At 41.2% G+C, this 20980-nt stretch overlaps 2 protein-coding genes across 2 annotated transcripts; one reads left to right on the top strand and one right to left on the bottom strand.

The window, feature by feature from the left end:
* Nucleotides 1-871: 871 nt before the first annotated feature.
* Nucleotides 872-15280, top strand: xk (X-linked Kx blood group (McLeod syndrome)). Its single transcript, XM_030428496.1, has 4 exons — nucleotides 872-1397; nucleotides 8956-9218; nucleotides 12214-13455; nucleotides 13510-15280. Exons 1-3 carry the CDS (start codon nucleotides 1153-1155, stop codon nucleotides 13149-13151), a joined length of 1446 nt encoding a protein of 481 aa, XP_030284356.1. The 5' UTR covers nucleotides 872-1152; the 3' UTR covers nucleotides 13152-13455; nucleotides 13510-15280.
* A 134-nt stretch (nucleotides 15281-15414) lies between these two features.
* On the bottom strand, nucleotides 15415-20071 carry LOC115588116 (dynein light chain Tctex-type 3). Its single transcript, XM_030428497.1, has 5 exons — nucleotides 19919-20071; nucleotides 18317-18358; nucleotides 18086-18209; nucleotides 17910-17987; nucleotides 15415-16948 (listed from the first exon to the last, which is right to left on the bottom strand). Exons 1-5 carry the CDS (start codon nucleotides 19943-19945, stop codon nucleotides 16872-16874), a joined length of 348 nt encoding a protein of 115 aa, XP_030284357.1. The 5' UTR covers nucleotides 19946-20071; the 3' UTR covers nucleotides 15415-16871.
* Nucleotides 20072-20980: the final 909 nt, after the last annotated feature.

Below are 20980 nucleotides of genomic sequence, written 5' to 3'. Positions count from 1 at the left end.
TTATTATCTTACTTGAAGAATTTCTCTTGTTATTAGGCCCGTATGGTCCAAACTTTATTTCAAAGTTCACCCAAACATGATCATATTTTTTTTAGTAACCCCCAAGAAAGTTGCATGTAGTTGTAAATAAAGGACAATACCATCTAGTTTTGTGTGAAACCGCTCAGTGAACTACACGGTCTCGCTCAACACATGTCACCAGCATATGTTGTGTTTTGGTGCTGGTTTTGGTGCTGGTTTATGCGGGTTTTTGCAGCAGGGTATTCTTTATAATTACATGCTTTCACAGTCTTACATTTCATTAGTATTAAGACAAACTTAGATTTTTTTTCCGGTTGAAAAATTCCCTTTTTTTAATTGACAAACATCACATGTGTGATCCATGACACAACTATAACGGGGTCAAAGAAATATTTGTCTTTTTCCGTTCACTGTCATACAAAGTATTTCCTACTAGGGGAACACGGACGGGGAGTGTCTTTGGTTTCTATGGAGCTATTGTGTTTTAGTCCCTCACCTACTTCAGTTGTTTAGGAGACGGATGCAACGCTATTTTACTGTGAAACTCCACTGGCACCAAGGTGAGCAGATAATGACTTTTCATTTTGTCATTTTTGGCTGAACTTGTCCTTTAATATAAAGTTACCCCCCCCCCCCCCCCCCGAAAAAAAAAGAATAATCTAAAAAATCAATCAATAGTTTTATAACAATTGAATTTACTGGCTATCTTTTTCTTTAACTTTATGCGTTTGAGTCCAGTTTGAGTAATGTCCGCTCTTCTGTGCAGCGCTATGCTGTTCCTGACTGAATCCTGATTGAGGGTGATGTGCTGTGTCTGCAGGGCGTTTCTTCTCCTCTGTCGGCCCCTCGCGCGCCCCCTGCAGTCCGCCTCGGGAACTACACGTGGCAGTACAAACATCCCGCCTGCCTCCTGATCTCACACGAGCTGCGGCGGCGGCGGGAGCCTGACAGAACGCCGTCCGTCCCCTCTCAAGCCTCCTCTCCTCCTCTCCCGCGGGTCACCTGTCCGTCTGTCCGTCTGTCTCTCCGACTGACTGTCTGGCCGCTCGGTGGGAACGTTATGGACGTGCGGACCCCGAGCGAACCAGCGCGCCGCAGTCCCCCCCTGATGGCGGAGTCTGCTGAGTGAGGATGCGACTCCCCAGTTCCATCTTTGTGTCGGTGTCTCTGTTCACGGCCGAGACCACGGCAGCGCTGTACCTCAGCTCCACGTACCGCTCCGCCGGGGACCAGATCTGGCAGGGGCTCACGCTCCTCTTCACGCTCGTACCGTCCGTGCTGGTGCAGCTCACCCTCACCTTCATCCACCGGGACCTGAGCAGGGACAGACCGCTGGTTCTGCTGCTGCACATCCTGCAGCTCGGACCCATCGTCAGGTCAGTGCTCGGCTGCTTGTTTGTGTCTCTGGGTAACCATTGTGCTCCCTGTGTCACAGCTCGGTGTCGTGTCCACCGCTGGTCCCTCTCGGTAGAACACGTCCCGGCCCGTCGACACATAAGCTGCTTACCGGATGGTTTGGTGAATGCGTTGCGCGCGTGCTGTTGTTGTCATCTCCCCCGGCCCTTTTTGTCCGGAGGCAGGCAGCCTGTTTAACATGCTGCTGCAGTCTGTGCATCACAGCAGTACCCCTCAGTGTGGACATCAAAGGGCCGATCAATATGCTTATCGATATATATGGCCTGCTGACTAGTACACTTTCCACATTGCCCCCCTATCACAGTTTCATCACCTCCTTCATCTTCTGCCTGATTTATTCATGGCTCCTCCATCTGAGAGGAGATTAGCTCAGCCTAGGTGAAGGTGCTGACAGGCTTGGATGAACCTTGAAAACATCTGTGCACATGTGCTTCAGATCATAATAGGCCTGATCTGTGCCTGTGTAAGCCTCGACCTGACCTGTCTGGACCATCTGCCTCCGCTGAAGGAATCTGAGCGTAATCCTGCATGTAGAGAAACCTCCCTACTGTACACACAGACGGGCAGGCAGCCTGATGATGTTATCTGTACAAACAGCAGGAGATCTGATTGTGGTAAACATGAAAAACACACTCAGCTCCCGTCACGGTAAAACTGAGCTGCAGCCGAGGTGATTGGTTGGTTTCATAGATCGGTTGATCAACAGGAAATTAATCCAGGGCTGCAAGAAACGATTATGTTTTGCTTGTGGGTTGTTGTTTGTTCTATTTAATGTAAAGCCCATTAGACGTCCTCAAATGTCTTGTTTTGTCCACAGCTCAAAGATGTTCAGTGTACAGCCACAGAGGAGGAAGGAAACCAGGAAATGTTCACATTTAAGAAGCCCGAATCTGAGAATTTTGACCCAAACTGATTAATTGATTATCAAAATAGTTGACGATTCATTTAATAGTTGCAGCTCTAGACTGATCTGCAACTATTTTGGTAATCGATTTGTCAGTTTTCAAGAAAAGAATTAGAACAAACATGTGAATAAACTTCAGCTGCTGAAATGTGAGAATATGAAATCATCATCTCAGTCAACACGTACATGTGGTGGACACAAATGATCGATGCAGAAAGTGAAAGGCTGATCAATTAATGATGAAACAAACTAATTGTTAGCTGCAGTCTGATAGAAGAGCAGCTTGACAGAAGATCGATCTAAAACAATCTTTGGCCTTTTAAGGTTTTATTGATTTCAAAGTGAAGTTGGTTACGTGGCAGTTTGTAATTTCACTGTCACAGGAGAAAAGATGAGAACACACACAGAGTAGATGCAAGACAAAAGCGAGAGGCCCAATCAACATCAAAATGAAACGAAAAAGAAAATGTCGTCAGGACAAAATGGATCATCAGTTCCTGGGAAAAACACCCGAAACATCGCGGAAATCCCACAAATATATACAAAATGTGTCTTAACTCAGTGTTCACTCACTTTCCTTTATCAAAAAAGAAAACAGGTAATATTTACTGAAGTTTCTAAGCTATTATTAAAATCTAAACAAGCATTTTTCTTTCAACAAAGTCTGAAAGGTCTCAAGTTGAAATCCTGTTTTCTAGTTCATCTTTAAATCTACAGAGCGTGGACTTGTAGGATTTTATCATGACCTCTGCGCCTGTCAAATCTGCATTTTTATCCGTTTTAAAGTGACTTTTCTAGCATGAAGTTCAGTTATTTGTAGGCTCAACCTTTTTTAAGGTGAATATTTGCTGACTATCTGGACAACACGTGCAGTTTAGACAAAGGTCAGGCTGTAGGAAATCGTTTGTTTCCATTTTCGATGTTTTATTAACAGTTAGATAAGTTGATTTTACTCTAGATCACGCAATTTGAGTAGCAGAACAATTGATTAGCTGATCAGCAGAACATGAACCAGCAGTTCTGATAGCTGATCGATCAGTTAGGTCAGTCAAAGGTGGGGAAGGACATTCTGGTGAAAGGTAGTTGATTGTTTCGTGTTGTTCCCAGGTTGTCAGGTGGGCTATATTTAGGTTCGATTTCAGCCCAAATAGCGACCCCAAGCACTAGAATCGCCTTGCATCTTTCTCCAGAATCGCCTCCCTTCCCTTAAATAAGTAAAATGACAAATATTCACTTCATCCAGTTTCTCAAAAGTGTAAAGTATGCTGCTTTTCTCGTTTTACATCAACACAAATCCAATATCCGTGGACCTTGGACTGTTGTTTGGACGAAAAAAGCAATACGCAGACGTCACTCTGAGCTCTGGATTTGCATTTTTCACATGACCTGTTATGTGACCCCTCCATACGGGTACTTGTATGGTGTTTTTCTCTGCACTTTGTTTTGTGTCTGAAGTAATGGCCTAGGCCTGAAACGTCACATGCGGAGGTAATAAATGTTCACAGGAGCATTTATCTAGTGTGCAGACTTTTTGTATTACTGACTCTCCTTTGTGTCGAGCACTAGTGTTTACCGATTTTAAACGTGCGTGCAACAAACTTCTCAGCCCTTTTCACTAAAATAGCTGTAGTTTGCATTAACCAAACTTCCGGCTTGTCGAAGTAAGCCATCTGAATATATAATCAGTAGTTTTAGCAGCTGGTAGCGATGGTTATACTTTACTTCCACGTTTGACTTTCACAGCCGAACAGACGCCTCTCGCAGCTTGTCGTTTCCCCCTGCGTGTTGGCCTCTGTGGGTCTGACCCTGCCTGTCTCCCCTGCAGTGTGCGTTCAGATGATTACTGTTCAGGCTTCTACATCTGTCCTCAGCAAAGAGCCGATCTAAGAATAGCACGTGTCACTGTTGCCTCCTTATCTCTGAAAACACAGCAGCAGGAGAGTATCCGTCTCCACCGCTGAAAGCGAGGCGGCACTTCCTCTTCTCAGAGCTGTCTCACCAGCACAAAATAACAACACTTCTCATATCTAAAACAGAGCATTCATCAACCTGTGTCATGGCAGGGTCGACACTAATCTCATCCAGCACTTTGTTTCTTCACTGCAGCTTCTCATCTAATTAAAACATCATTCTGATTCCTCCCGAGTGTACGTCAGGCATGTGTGATCATCTCATTTTTCGCGCTACTGAGGTTTGATTAATCTGGCTGTGAAGCATGAAAGTACAATGTGGGCCAGGGGAGCACATGTTTGACAAAATAATCTGAAACTCAAGGTGCATGTAATCTTTAGGGACTGACAGATGTGCTTTTTAAGGGCAGATGCCAGTTAACAGTAGGAGATGAGGAGTAAAGATGCAATATGTAAGAATTGACCACCTGTCAAATTCACACTCAAAACAACTCAAAACGCAGCCACTAACTGCTGCTAACTTGAGCTGCTGTTAGCTAGTGAACCCAGTTAACCACGAGCCCCAGTGCTCAGGGCACCAGACTAACTTGCACCAGGGCATAATTTGGGTGCACTGATACATTTTAATATGCAAATGCATGTTTTTCTTCATTTAAATCGCAACAAGAAATTGTGGTAACCTCATTTGTTTTAAAAAAACAAACAACTAAATGAATAACTCAATTTCAGGTGCAACCAATGAAAACGCTTCACACATTTTTGGACGTGTGTGCAACCAAAGTAGTCACACCCTGGAGCCCTGAGTGCTACTTTACTTGTGTCAGAGTTGTGGGCAGGGCATTGAGTGTGAGCACAGAGAATTAATTATGTTACTGGACAGAAGAAGCACCAATACAGATTATCAGAAAAATGCTACATGTTGATCCAGATAATCAGCCGGGCTGAGTGTTCATTGATTACAGAGTTGTCAATAACTGAGAGGTAGTGGATGTAATTTAGAGATTTTTTTTTAAATTGTCTACCTGGGGGCATCACTAACAAGCTGTGAACACAACCGTGTCCAATGTTCACTTTCTGTTTTTGGCCAAGGTCAACTCCTGAGAGAAACACCTGGCTCTCTAGATGCTAAATGTTCCAATATGTTCACCATCTAGTCACTAGCTGTGTCCATCTGCTGTTTGGCTGTGAGCAGGTAGTGCACAGTGGAGTTTTTACAGCTTTTTCACAGCGATCAGCTGCCTGCTGCTGCTGCTGCTGCTGCTGCTGCTGGTGGACACAAAGCTGTGAGAGCGATTAGACTGAACCAAGAAACCAGTGAAGTCTCAGACCAGAAACCAAACAGCTGAACAAGGATGTAAAGCTGTGTAGAGGCTGAGGGAACTTCAGAGTTGGCTAATAATTTCCTGTGGGTCCATCATTGCAGGCGACACATTTCACATAAGCACGTCATCTGATCCATTTGTTAATTTAAAAATATTGATTATAGCTGCCTTAATTTAAGATAATTCTTCTGCTAACTCCACGTTCTGTGTGGGACTGATCTCTATCACGTCATCCTTCAACGAGCATCTGAAAAGCTGCTCACAGACTCGAGCTTTACGCTTGTATTTATTTACATATTTTTAATCAGGTCAGTGAGGCGTTCACTGTGCGTGACAGTGTAGTTCAGGCTGATAAACAGTCTGTCCCTCGGTACCCCTGTTGCTTAAATCCCCTTGCCTTGCTGTTTTATTGGCAATGTGTATCAGTGCTGCTTTATCAGCGCTGCGTCGACTCAACCTCTGGCCTTTATCCCACACCCAGCTCTCCAGCTGGTTTAGTATCTCACTGGCAGATGACTGACAGTGACTGTTACAGACGGAGAGCTAAATGCTGGTGGACATGAGAGCTTGAGAGCTAAATGCTGGTGGACATGTGCTAATCGATATTGATGATGAGTATTAAATGTTTAAAAATCACCTCTTCTACAGCAGCTCACTATTACTGCATTTCATTGTTGTTCACAGTGAGTTGGTGCTGAAACAGTCCAGGTCCTAATGTGGACCTTTTTTTATTGAAGCTCTGTCAGTGCTCAAAGTTCATTTAGTGCAGCTGGATAGTGCTTAGAGCTAAAACAGTCATTTGATAGAGAGGAGATTAATCGGCAGCAGTTTTTCTTATCATGTAAATCATTTAATCAAAGTTAAATCCTTTATCAAGCATGTTCTCAGGCTTCTCAACTTGACTCATTTTCAGGTTCATAATTGAAGTGGAGGTTACTACTAGAATAGGTTTACATGCTGTAATGCTCAAAAAACACATCAGTTTTCTCGTCCTGTCCAGTGCTACAGCACTGTATTCCCCCTCGGTCTGAAACGCTCTGTTTCTCCTCCTGTCTCTTTAAGGCCCTCCCGTCTAAATACCCAGTCTGCTCTGAGTGGTCAGCTCAAACACACCTGAGCCAGCACCACTTACAACAACAGAGCAGCTGTGCTTAATCAATTCTTACGTGCTAAACTAGCTGTGAGGCATAAAATATGTGGATGTTTAACATAGTGATGTAATGTGATGTCACAAAGTCACTGAATTAAAGCTGGGGCTACTGATGAGGTGCTTCAGGAGCAGTGTTTTCTGTGGGAAAGAAGAGCTTCTGTTGCCACGGACTTTGACCATTTTAACTTTCAAGATCTTTTACATGCACAAAAACCCTTTATACTGAAACACGATGAAAGAAAGGGAAAAACATAAAAAGGCATATTAGATCTCCTTTAAATTTTCTGAAAAGTAAAAGCAGTATTCACAGTAAACCTTACAAGAAATCATAACTGATGTTTGATTAGAGAATCCAAGCACAGAAAAGAAACACACAAACAATAATTAAAGCACAACCATGTCCAGCAACCAGCCATTTTCTTGAAGTGCTGTCTGATAGAGTGAGAATTATACCCAACAAAAGCCCCAAATTTTGGGGTCAAAAATCTCAAACTTTTTTTCTGAACACACATTTCAGTGTGAGCACTTCTCCACTGACAAGATAATCCATCTACCTGACAGGTAAGACATATCAAAGAGCTTATTAAACAACATGATTAGCGTACAGGTGTGCTTTGGACTGGTCACACTTTGTGCAGTTTTATTTCTCAGCACAATGCCACAGATGTCCAAAGTTCAAATTTTAAAAGCATCATGAACCCCTTCAAAGTGGAAGGTTCAAGACAGAGCTGCACTGACAGTTTCTTCAGATGTTGTCAGAACCTTAAGTAATAGAATTTCTTCACTGTTGCAAGAAGTACACTGTCTTTGAGGAAGGCTCAGTGTGGTCAGTGTCTCTGACATGCAGGAAATGATCAGCAAAAACATCTAATCTGTGAATCAAGAGTTCTGGCAGCTAAATCCACGTATCACACTGTGCTGACATGATGGGAAAAATGCTGTGAAGTCTTGTTTCTTTCTTTAGTACGTTTTTATTTTTTTTATTTGCTCAAACCAAAACTAAGACCAACAAGGAGAGACGTGGAGAAAATAACAAAAATGTACCGCTGCCACCGTCGCTACAAGACAATCCCAGAGGAAACACTGAAATATATCAATAAGTATCTTGTTACAAATTATAAATATATCAAAATACAAAATACTGGGGTTGGAAATACAAACAGAAATTCTATACAAACTGATATTATTACATTTTAGCCATTTAGTGTCTGAACACTTTTATTGAAACAGTCATTGAATAGCTAAAAACAGGAGGTCCACATTTAAAATTAAGTCATTATTTTGTGTTATTTAAAGGGGCAGTGTGTAGTTTTGGAAAAAGAAATTCAAGCTACAGAATTTTCTATATTTACAATATTAATGAGGTGATGATACAAACTGTGAATAAACAAGCTGTACTCAAAGGAAAATAAGGTCTCAGAACAATGTTTGAAGCTAGAGCGGTGGCAGGGTCCGCCTCATATAAACAAAGTAAATCCGTATGAAGTTGTGTTGTCCTTTAAGGTCGGTTGGTTTATTCAGTTTATTCAGTCATGAAAACAAAGACAGTTTTTTTAGTTCGTTTAGGGATAAAAATGAAGATCTTTCTTTTCTGATTAAAATGTTTTCTTTCAAAACTATGTAGTGCACCTTTAATTTATCACTGAAGTAACTTTGTGTTTACTCCTAATGTAGCCCAGTCTGATTTTGCATTTGCAACTAGAGATGCACCGATATTTGCCGACGGCGAGTTTGACACAGCTAAGTCTGATTTGCATTATATCTAATAAGTATAAATAACAGAAAAAACACATATTTATACTGTGTCCGACACGCAATGTGATATATATAACACTGCCTTTCTGGTGCCGTTCATGCTGAAAACCAACCGATTCTGGTCCCTGGCGGCATCCTTACATTTAACATGGATCGAGTCGGTGGTTAAAACAGTTTTCTAATGTAAAAAGTCTAACACAATTCATAAATGATTAATGGTTAACCAATAATCGATTGTAATCAGCTATCAATTGCTTTAAAAGGGACTTTGGATGATCTGTTAATGTAGTGTGTGTGTGTGTGTGTGTGTGTGTGTGTGTGGGCTCCAGGAAGAGCAGCATGTCCTGTGATTATGCTAATGGTGAGCTGAATAAATTGGATTAGAATAAAAAAAAAAAAGATGTGGAAATGAATTGATAAAAAAGAGTAATTGCAGGCTTTCATTGAGTCTTAACAGTGTGTGTTGGTGTGCTGCAGGTGTCTGGAGGCGTTCTGTATCTATGGCAGCGTGGGCAGCGTGGAGGAGCCTTATGTCAGCATCACCAGGAAGAAGCAGATGCCGCGCGGGGGTCAGTCTGAGGAGGTGGAGCGGCAGGTGGGGCAGGCGGAGGGCAAACTGTTTACACACCGCGCAGCCTTCGCCCGCACCTCTGTCATTCAGGCCTTCCTGGGCTCGGCCCCCCAGCTCACCCTGCAGCTCTACATCTGCGTCCTGCAGCAGGGGGTGTCCATCGGGAGAGGTGAGGATGACTTTTAAGTGTGCGCGGACTGTTTTGATTCAGTCCATCCCACTCTACTAAAAGAGCAATCTGTCCTCGCCTCCATCACCAGTCAACAGCCCCACTGTGATGTGGGCTGATCAGCTAAGTGCCATATTGGAAATAAGAGGATGGTGTTTTCATGAGTCAAAGTGGTGTTATGTAACCGCCTCGCTCATATCGAGGATGTATTCTCTCTGCCAGTTGGTGCAGTTCTGGGGTCAGGCTGTCCAGCTCTTTGTGTGTGTTGTGTGTGTGTGTGTGTGTGTGTGTGTGTTCGTTGTGTGTTGTGTGTGTGTGGGAGACAGTTTTTTCTGTTCCTGAGAGAGATTTAGCAAATGTTCGCACAAAGTCAAACGAGGACATCTGGTCGTCGAATAAGGACTCAATAAAAGATGTTATAAATACATAAATCTTGTTTCTTCAGCTTCCGGCTGTCTGACACTTCTATTTCACGCCCGCCGATTTAATAGCCTGAGTGCGATGAACAGGAGCTTCGTGGCTTTGAAGGACCTGTTCAAATTTTATGACTCTGCGCTGCTGACGTTATGTTTTCTGATCGTCTGTCCATCCATCAGTACATGCATCTCGTCCCTCTGTCCTTCCCATTCTTGTGATGGTGATATCTCAGGAACGTCTGAGGGAGTTTATTCATGTTTGGCACACACGTCAACTTGTGCAAAAATAGGAGTGTGCTAGCTCGTCCAAGCCAAAAAGAACAGGTGCTGAGTTGTATGTAAGGAAAGCTTGAAAAAAGACGGCTCACACGCTGCAGGGCTCCAATATCCAAAGTATTTAGTGCACCAAAGTGGTGAAGTTTTCAGAACAGTCACATGAGTAGTCTCCATCAGACACACTCCACTCGGACTCAAAGGTCAGAGGTCACCGTGACCTCACAAAACATGATGAAGTCTATGATTTCAGAAATTGTATGATAATGATGACAGAATTTCACACAAAAGGAGATAATGAAGGGAAGAGATTTTCTAAAGGTCAAAGGTCAACTCCAGCGTGACATCATAATCTTCTGAACAAACACAGTTTTGGCCATTGACATCGTCACCGTTGCTCAGGAGCAGAGGGGGAGATCGTGACCGTGTTTCACATTTGATCAGACACTGAATCAGTGCCACTAATCTCTATTAACCAGGTGATTGTAGAGTTCTTCTGTGGGGTCAAACGTGAAGCTTACAGGTTTAGAATTTGAAGCCTTTCTGCAGCAACAAACATAAAACTTTGTGTTTTTATATGAATCAGCTTTAATGGCCGAGTGAGCTTGTGGAAACATACAAGATATTTGACTGTTAATTGTTTCTATCAGTGAACTTAAACACTCACAGACATACAGCGGGAGTCATCCACAAGCTCAGTAGTTTTGCTGATAATGGACTTCATGTGATTGTCGTTGCACCATGTGATGAAGCTCTCCATCTGTCCTCTCTACTCCGCTGTGTAAATAGTGTCTGAGTGAAGACAGCATGTCTCTCATTGGATATTATCCCCTTCAAAGTCTTCACTACATATACTATACAGTCTGAGTCTGGACGGAAGAAAGATGTAAACTATAACTTCACTGGTGTTTGGAGGGGTAAAACCTTGAGGGGGGAATTGTAGTTCCTTGCTGTAAACATCCCTCCTGTTTGCTCTGGCAATGAAAAGATCCCTTCATTGTGTGTTTCCACTTGGGGCACAAAGTCCACAGTCTCCTCCTGAACAACAAAATAATAAAGCTTCAGCAGTCTGAGTTAATCAAATCAAGAAGTTATCCTCGAAAGTCTTTTTACCCTAAAACTCCCTCTCTGTCCCTGGGAACAGAAAAAGTTAATCGTGTATTTAAAAGATGTAATTCATTTGATTAATATCGGAAAATCTTTTGAATATTTGTTTGGCAAAAAGGTGGATTTTGTCCTCCATGATTTTGAGTGGAGGCATACTAGGAAGAAATCCTTTCAAAGGTCCCGTCTGCACATTCAGCTGCAGTAGATACCAGAAAACAGCTATTCGCTATATAAAGACATAGTGGAGTAAAGACGACCTGAGCAGAGTGACCTCACACTCCCTCTCTGTGTATGATTGTTATTATTACTAGTGCGATTGATCTTTTTCCGTCTGGCAGAGTGTGCGTGTAAGTTCATGTGAGTCCACTCCCCTCTGAACCATTGGATCGCTTACTGAAGCAAATAGCACCCGATATGTACATCTTCTCGCTTGACATGGTCCACTAAAGGGTAACTTTGTTCCTCTGTGCTGTCGAGAGCAGTGGAGGTAAAGAGGGCAGGGCGCGTCAGGGCAAAGACGGAGGGGAAGTGTGGCTGACACGCCGGTTTGTTTTGGTCTAACATGCTGGTGCTGAACTGCGACCGCTAGTGGGGCTCAATTTGGCATTTGGGACCTCTTTAATAGTCGGAGCGAACAATGAGAATGATGACAATTGTTATGTTTAAACAAGTTAATAGGGCTGCACAAAATGATTAGATTTTTAATTAACAATTTTCATTTTTGCTGAAGAAGCAATTGCAAGTATTGTGACGTTTCATGCGTTGTTGTCTGCACCAAACCAACATGTTCTCTGAGGTATTTAATCATAATGCTGGTTATCACACATTTGATATGTATTTACAGTAACATAACTTTATTTGTGTTTATATGTTTGTGTATATTTCATGGTACAAGCTGATTGAATTATATTTTTGGTCATTTACAGGCTTACATTGACACTATTATAGCTTTATCATACATTTCTTTCCTGCTGTTTGTTCATAGAAATAGTGAAACAATATGTTTAACAACATCGAACTGTTCTATAATAATCTTTTGAGTGATTAACATAAAAGATGCATTAAATTGGTGTAAAGTGTGAAGTCAAACTTGTAGCTGAGTTTGCACTGATGGTGCACCTGGATAGAAAGTCAGACAACATTAACTAAACTCCAGGATAGAAACACAAACTTAAAGTAATGATGTGTTTCTCTCTCAGGCACACTGATGGTGATCTCCCTCCTGTCTATCGTGTACGGAGCGCTGCGCTGCAACATCCTGGCCATTAAGATCAAATATGACGACTATGAAGTGGACGTCCGGCCCATGGCCTACCTGTGCATTTTCCTGTGGAGAAGCTTCGAGATCGCCACTCGTGTGGTGGTTCTGGTTCTGTTCAGCTCTGTGCTGCAGCTCTGGGTCCTGCCTGTGGTTCTGCTCAACTTCCTGGTTTTCTTCCTCTACCCCTGGATCCTGTTCTGGCAGAGCCACTCGCCATTCCCTGAAAACATTGAGAAGACTCTGACCAGGGTGGGAACCACCATCGTGCTCTGCCTGCTCACCTTCCTCTACGCCGGCATCAACATGTTCTGCTGGTCGGCCGTGCAGGTGAAACTGAACGACCCGGACCTCATCAATAAGTCCCAGAACTGGTATCGCATGGCCGTGTACTACATGGTGCGCTTCATGGAGAACGCCTCACTGCTCCTGCTTTGGTACATCTATAAAACAGACTTCTACAAGTTCATCTGCGCCCCGCTGCTGGTGCTGCAGCTGCTGGTAGCCTACGCCATCGCCATCTTCTTCATGCTGGTCTTCTACCAGTTCTGTCATCCATGTCGGAGGCTCTTCTCCTCCAGCATGAGCCAGGGCCTGTGGGACTGCTCCTCCCTGCTCTGTCTCATGTGCAGCCCTGCTTCTCCACAGAACAGGCCGATGGGAAAGTCGGTCCTGGCGCCAGTGAGCCCCACCACGGACAAAGAGCCACCCACTGACAGAGCCCACGACTCAACCAGTGACAGCACAGAGGACATGCCTAACGACACCACATATGACATGCTCAATGATACAATCTACGACACTTCGAATGAAGTGGGCAATAATATACGCAGTGGAATCAACGGAGACATTAACCACAGCGTATCCTGCAATGTCTAAACATTGTTTGACGTGCCATTCAGAGGACTGACTCTGACTCCATCATACCCTCTGTAACCTTTTAAGTGCCACATGAATCCCCCCGTGAGTTGACTTTACACTTTAAAGGGGCAGGTCACGCCAAAATCACATATTTTACCTCTTACCTGTACCTGTATTTATCCATCTAGATTGTTTTGGTGTGAGTCGTCGAGTTTCGGAGATTTTGCCATAGAGATATCTGTCTTCTCTTGAAAATAATGAAATTAGACGGCACTCGGCTTGTGGTGGAAAAAAGCGGTTGAGCTGTTGTGTTTCTGTTTTGGTGCTAGACCAGCACCAAAACACAACACATGCTACCAGCATATGTTGTGTTTTGGTGCTGGTCTATGCTGTTTTTTCCAGCAGGGTATTCATGTTTACATCCTGCGCTGTCACAAGCTTTTAATCCATGAGTGGTGATATGGAAATGTGACAATGTGGGATGGAAACGATAATGCCGTCCTCGGCACTGAGCTGTAACATTAGCTTGCAAAGTTAGCTGACTTAGTCTTTCATCTGTAAGAAGAGGCTACCTTCCTTCTGTGTTGTGATGAGGTGTAGTTTGGTGGAAAGATAACACTGACCTTACTGTGAGCGGTTAACTATTCAGTGGTGTAGCTATGAGTCCTAAAACCTGGAAATTAGTAAGCATTTTTGCACTTTCGGTTCCCTCATCTCAAGGTCAGTGGTTTTTTGAAGGTATTTACAATTGTTTTTCTACAACATAAAATACATAATTAAAAGTCCCACTGTGTCACCTAACGTGTCTAACTCTAACACTACAACTTGTAGATTGGTCAATTTATAGAAAACCTGTGTAGTAAGACCCTCAGTATTGGCGTTATTTAAGTCATGCATCCACAATGTTGCCTGTTTATAGCCTCACATTAGCTTTTTACTTTTTGCACTTTGACCGATATCTCTAAAACTCAGCAACCTACATCAGTGAATCTGGGTGGTTAAATAGTTCTACAGGTAAGAGAAAAAATATGTATTTTCCGTGTTGTGGGTGTCATGGGGTGACCTGTCCCTTTTAAAAATCCTGTTTTGAATCTCAGTATTCATATATCTGTCTCAACTCTGTTTTCTACCACTGTCTCCTCCTATATGAAGCAAATGTGTCCTTAACTGGAGATGTATTCTGGCTGCTAACATGCATCGTGTTAACTTGTTCTAACTTGTTCTAACAGCCGACATCCTGGACAATCTGCAGCCTTTAACACAAACCCATGGACAGCCCCATCACACCCATCTTTAGTTTGGGAGACTGTGTCCACTTATATGCTGCATTACTGTCACACGGAGCCATGCATTTGAATTGATTGTATTTGGTGTCTTTTATGGCATGGAGGTGTGCATGCGTGGAGCCTCAGACCAGGTGTTACTCTCCATGCGGGGGGGGGGAGCAGCGAGTGTTTTGTATAGGGTTACTTCTGAATCCCCCTAGTTTTATGGCTGCAAGCAATCAGCTTTTTTTACTCCTTGATAAGAGCTTTATCATTGATAATACGTGCTGCTTCTGTGGTGTAATTGTGCTTGATGATGAGATACGAATCTCCACACACGGTCCCAAGAGCCTGTTCGATCACCAAACACATTATTGTAAAGCACGAGCATCTCCAGGCGTCATGTTTTTGCACGTTTACACAAATGGATTTAATTGGCTTTGGTTCAGCAGCAGCTGTAGTGATGTGAAACGCTTTGTTTGGATGTATTTTTCTAATTCACGCTTGTTACGTCTGTCAGCTCTACGTCTGTATGTCTCATGAGTTAGAATATTTACACACAAGTGCGCACAGAAATTGATGATATCTAAAAATGTTTGGAGTAGTATCAAGTCATTTTGCTTATTTTTAACCTTTTCGTGTATTATTGTGTGTGAGAGGGTATGTTAGTGTTTGTCTTTGCACTAACTCCTTTTTGCAATGTGTCTGCAGAGGGACAACCACCCTGGTATGCTCCTAATGTTTGTACAAATATCCTTTGAAGCCAAAAAAAATATGAAAACTCTATTGTACACATCAAACATTCTCATACAGAGCAAGATAAGACATTTAAAGATAAAAACATACTAAAAAATCTTAATAAATTTATATTTATATGTGAAAGCTGTCAATGTTTTTATTTTTAGCCGAGCTCTCACTACAGTGTTCTGTGCTGCCCTCTAGTGGACAATCATGCAAACTCTCCTTTACAAAATCTTTCACTTTCTGGTTTGTACAAATCACTCAGATGTAAAAGCTTATGTTAAATACATTTAATGACAACACTGAACAGGTTCTAACAAAAGAACTCCACACACATTTTTACAGAAGAATTCCAGGATTTCTTCATAACGGGTCTAGAAAAAGTGCATTTGTCATCCGGACTCACCATTAAACATCTCCACCCTGGAAAAACAGTCATGTGCACAGATATAGACCAATGTAAACCGTCCAAGTATTAATGCAGACAAGGACAGACGTTTTATGCAAGTAGTCAGGTACTTACTACACACAACATTTAGGTTTCATTAAACTTTTTAAAGCAGCAACGTTTCAGTCAGTTTAGTTGGGAAGGTTCCGAAGGAGACAAGAGAGTTTAAAGCCGTGCTAGCAGCTCTGTGTGACTGTACTGCTCAGCGGAGCTTTGAGCCAAATACTAACATGCTGAAGTTTAAGCAAGTATAATGTTCACAAGCTAAGTGTTAGCATGCTAACATTGTATTTCTAATGTTAAACAAAACAGCTGAGGCTGATGGGAATGCTGTTAATTATGCAGGTAATTGTTGATAACACAAAGTATTAGACAAATTGTGAACCTTGACCTGATTGTTGTGTGAGCTGAAATGTCAAACAATCATCACAATTTATCTTGAAGAGGGGGCCTGAATGTGTGTTGCAAACTTCAGGGCAATCCACTCAATAGTTAAGAGATATTTCAGTGGTGGACTGACCGTCTGACACTGACGTACCCAGAACCAGCAGCGTGGCTGAAAACTGCTCAAGTTCTACATAATGCACAGATTTCAACATTTGTGACATATGGAGAGAAAATACTCAGGATGTACTGATTTATCAGTCAGTATCGATGGATATTCACCTTGTTGACTGCCTTCAAACAAGGTGACATGCATCGATGGCAGTGGGCGATATGTATCTGTTGTGCCGCATGAATTTTGCAGTGGCACGCTCATGAGGTACTGGCTCGTGACATCCCTTTGAAAATTCTTATTATTGAGTTTAGCAGCCAGAAAGGCAATTTTCAGGCAGTTACTTGTCTTTATTGTGAAAGAGGGTTATGTTAAAGGTTGTGTCATAAGTCTGTATGATAAAATTTGTGTTATGAAGGGCTGAATGACTTTAAAGAACTTATTATTTTTAAATGAAGATTCCTTTGTTTCCCTGGCACAAAAGGAGGAATGAATAACAACAAAACATCAGTACTGGCCCCAATTTTTAAAATTGGAGCGTCCCTTTTCTCATGTGTGTTTGTTTCATTCTGACCCTGACCTTAGTCCCCACACAGCAACATTTTCTCCTTCATGTATACACACCAACGCAGGCCAGTCAGGTCACAAACTATTATTCTGAAGTTATGTAGTTCAAGCCTGTGGGGAGAAATGAGCTACTTTTACATCAACTTCTACCAGAGGGGATCATCAGAGGATCATCAGGTTATCTGGAGAGAGAAAGAGCAGGAAGCAGCTGTGTGCTGATGTCACAGAGCCACAGCGACGGCAAACACACTGACCACACAGTACATGGTGCGATTCTCCCACCTCACTGTGCAGCTTCCTGAAACACACAAGAAAAAACACATTCATTAGTATTTAAATTGTCTTTTATCATGGCTTTAGACCCTGGGTTACTGAAGGGTAAAAGTAATTTATTTTCTGAGAATTCATGAAAAAAAAAAAATATCACAGATGAATCAAAACTTAAAATAATGACTGGTTTTAGATAATGTCACAAATTTGTGTTCGGATGTATGTATACATTTTCAAAGAATAAAAAATAAAATACTAGCATTAATTTAATAAATTACCATCTGTCCTTTTAAGTTTCTACATTTTCACCAGAATAAGCGTAGACTCTTATTCTTGGGGTCAACCACAACTGTTATTAAGATTCTGGAGAGATATCTTAAAACTGAATTCAGTCCAGTTATTTTCAACTTGACCAGAATAGTGTGTAGACTGTCTGTTTCTCACCTTCAAAATCTATGTTTTTATCTTTTGTGAGATTCAGTCAGTAGTTGGACGTAAGCTTACTTTGGCAAGCTTTGTTCTCTCTTTACAGACACATCAGCCAAGCCAAGTAGGTCAAACTACCTTCTTGTTTCAGAGCCGAACAATATCTGTAATTAAAAGGCTAAAATTGGCCTGGACCATTTATCAGTCTGTACCAGATAACATTAAAAGAATAACTAATAATCAGATATCAACACCTTTTTGGTAAAAACAGAAATGTATCTAGTACTAAACGTTGGCTGTGAATTTCTCATCAGATAATCTTGTTTAGACATTATTCAATCAGTAATTCCAGTTTGCATAATCATTTTGCAAATACACTTTTTTTTTGTATAATTTTGCTAAGAGGTTGTGTGACTGCTTGTGTTTAGAAAAATGTAACATTTGAGAATTTGGGCTTCTCTTATCAAATTATAAAACCTTTTTCAAATCATATTTATGATTATATAACTGTAAAATGTACTGTTTTGGGATTGGTACAGAAGCTTTAATAATATATCTCTCACCATCAGTGGCAGTGTCCCAGTAGCAGGAGTTAGCTGTGTGGAGCCCTGCGCCGCTCTTCTGCATGATGGTACAGTTCACTGTGAAACATCCAACAGCAGTGTCACACAAATGCTCCACATGTCAACAGTATGTCCTGAGGTGTCATGTTTTAGTATATGGTGTACAGGTGGTTCACCTATGTATTTGAACGGCCGTCCCTGTTTCACCAGGTGAGTCAGAGCATGTTCCACGATACTGGCCGTCCACTGGTTCACTTTACTCTGGTTATAATCTGTTCCACCAATGACACCTTCAATACACTGAGACAAAACCACAGAGAGAGAGAAAGTCATTTACACTGTCATCACATCAAGAGTGGATTTGTAAGAAAATATAGTTCACTGATGTTTTCAGGGATATAAGGTACCTCTTTAACTGAGCTACTGGCTTCATCAGCACTGAAGACCATCTGAAGGAACACAGAAACAGGAAAACATGGTTAGTTTGTGGCATGTGTGGTTTTATTTAAATAAAACCGTTTTGAAGCAGCTGTTTACTGTCAGGCATTTATTCTCCTTCTGACCTTGACCAATGGACTCCCACACACAAGTGCACATGTTCAACAATGGTTGCTTTAAATCTTTCACACTGGTCATTTTATTGAGGCAATACGGAGATTTATGCACTTTAATTTTAAGTCACTTTGGACAGAAACACCTGAAGAATGTAGTGTGATGTGTTTTAAAAGACTGAACCAAATGCCAAGAGGTGTTCAAAGAGCATCATGACCTAGCAAATTAAATTTAGGTGGATTAAATATATTTAGTACATAAAGATGTATCTTTTTCTCAAAACTGAAGTTACAAACTGTGTCACAATAAAAACATTTGGCACAAATTATCAAATGGCGGGAAAATTACACGAGAGCAGCAATATACAACCTTGCTTCTAAAAAAGCTTGGACACAATCATTTGCTATGTTACTATGTTACTGACAATAGTTTAGATTATACAGTTCACATCATCATGTGTATCACAAAGTAATGAACCTCACGTTGCTTGTGAACAACTGAGCCTTGTTTGAAACATGTTGGTGCCATCAATTTCAGAATGAGGAAATATCAACAACAATCTATGAAATTGGTGAGTTTATGAGAACAATGTCTTTTTTTCTGATGAGTAAATGTCAATAAGAATTGACATCAAGTAGGGAAGAGGATGTTATTAACGTATAATGAAAATAAACAAGTACACATTTTTAAAAAGATGTGACTTTAAAAATCTTTAATTGAGTATACAGAACATGTTTTTATTCATGTTAATCGGTTGCAGCTTCACAACTGTTAAAAATCAGGTGCTTAACCCTTTAATTACGTTAATATTTTAAATGCGTTTTAAATGATTTACACATTTGAACTATCTCTTGGATGAAATAAGCATTGTGTAGGTGTCACTTTTAATTTGGAGTAATTTCTCACTATATAAATAATTTCTACAAACCAAACAATCAATCAATCAATCAATTAATGGAGAAAACAATCAGCCGATTAATCCATAATGACCAAATCAAATAGACACAGACAAACTGCGAATTAGCTCCATCTCAACCAGATAGATTACAACAGCTAAATGCTGCTTGTCAATGAATGCATTAGTTAATAATAAACACAGTCACGGTCAGTGAGGACAGATTCATTCCACACTCTTACTTTTAAGTAAGGAATTCAGATAATTCCCCCACTAATGCAAAACACATAAAACCTTTACGTAAAAGACATTTTACTCAGTCTAATAAGTGATTAACATGTGAGATTAATATATCTAATTGTCAGTGTAATTTGCTGTGTCTAATACTGAATTAATTGATGTAAATGTATTGATTGTGACCACACCCCGATGGAAATACCGTTAGCCTAAGCTAACTGACTGAGCTAAGCGAGCTGATGGAGCTACCACTAGCTAGCTTTCTGATGAGCTAACAGCGGGGCTCTCTAGTAGCTGAGTTAAATTTACTTCGAATTGACTTTACCTCATCTCCAGAGTTATATTCTTCCATCGTCTCTGACACTGATACAGCTGGATGTTTTCTTTGTTGTCACCGGTGTCGGTCTGCTGTTCACTTCCGGCTGCTCACAGTCAAAGAGCACACAGCTCAGCTACAGCCAGCTCACTGTGACGTCACACTGCCTCACTGTGGTGCGGCTCGGACACTACAGGAGCCGAGCAGGATCAACGTTAGAGGGCGTCTCACTCATGTGACTGAACACTTCTCAAATATACTGTCACTGTCTGTCTTTATTTCTCAAGATGAAGGTTTAGTGCAGGTTAAGAGGCAAATCAACTCTTCAGTTAAGGGCTGCGCTCAGACTACTTCTATAATCATATGATTCAAAATTATGTTTCTAATATTGTTAAATTATTAATAATGCCAACACAAAGCGATTTAGTGCGATTTTGCTCCTTACATTCACTTGGGACGGATATCCATATCAAAAAATAAACACATGATAAATTCATGTTGAAAAATAGTGTGTCATGTGTGAAAAAAGACACACATGCATATATTTATTTGAGTGAAATACTGTTTAATTTCTTTTGCCTGTGAATTAAACCTTGTGTGCTTAGGTGAATTTATGTCTTATCACATTATATGTGTTTTAACCTTTACATTATATGTAAAATAGTTGTTTTAACATATTTTCATATTTCATTCTCAAATGTGAAATATGCGTCGTGCGTGGGAAGGCTGACTTCCTCTTAATGCAATGTGATGGGAATCATTTATTGATTTGAATGATTTTGCTTCATTGGTGTGCCTGAATTATTTAACATGAAAAGTGCACGTTAATGACAGCTGTAAATGTTCCAGAGTCTTAGTTTCTGCCTGGAAACCCCCCTTACAGAGAATATAGAATAAAACAGGAAAGCAGAAAAAGAAAAAGGGAATACTGTTTGCAAAGAGATGTGTTATGCAGGACATCATTTTATTACATTGCCATGTAGTTAAAGAAACAGTTCATCCAACAATTTATTTTTATTTTAATGTTTATTTAACAGGGACGATACATACAGCATTGCCACAGAGAATGGG

The sequence above is a fragment of the Sparus aurata genome, chromosome 9 (assembly GCF_900880675.1).
Source record: "Sparus aurata chromosome 9, fSpaAur1.1, whole genome shotgun sequence".
Taxonomy (NCBI): domain Eukaryota; kingdom Metazoa; phylum Chordata; class Actinopteri; order Spariformes; family Sparidae; genus Sparus; species Sparus aurata.
Note: the sequence above shows the minus strand (reverse complement) of the source record. Positions and strands in the feature narration are given on the sequence as shown.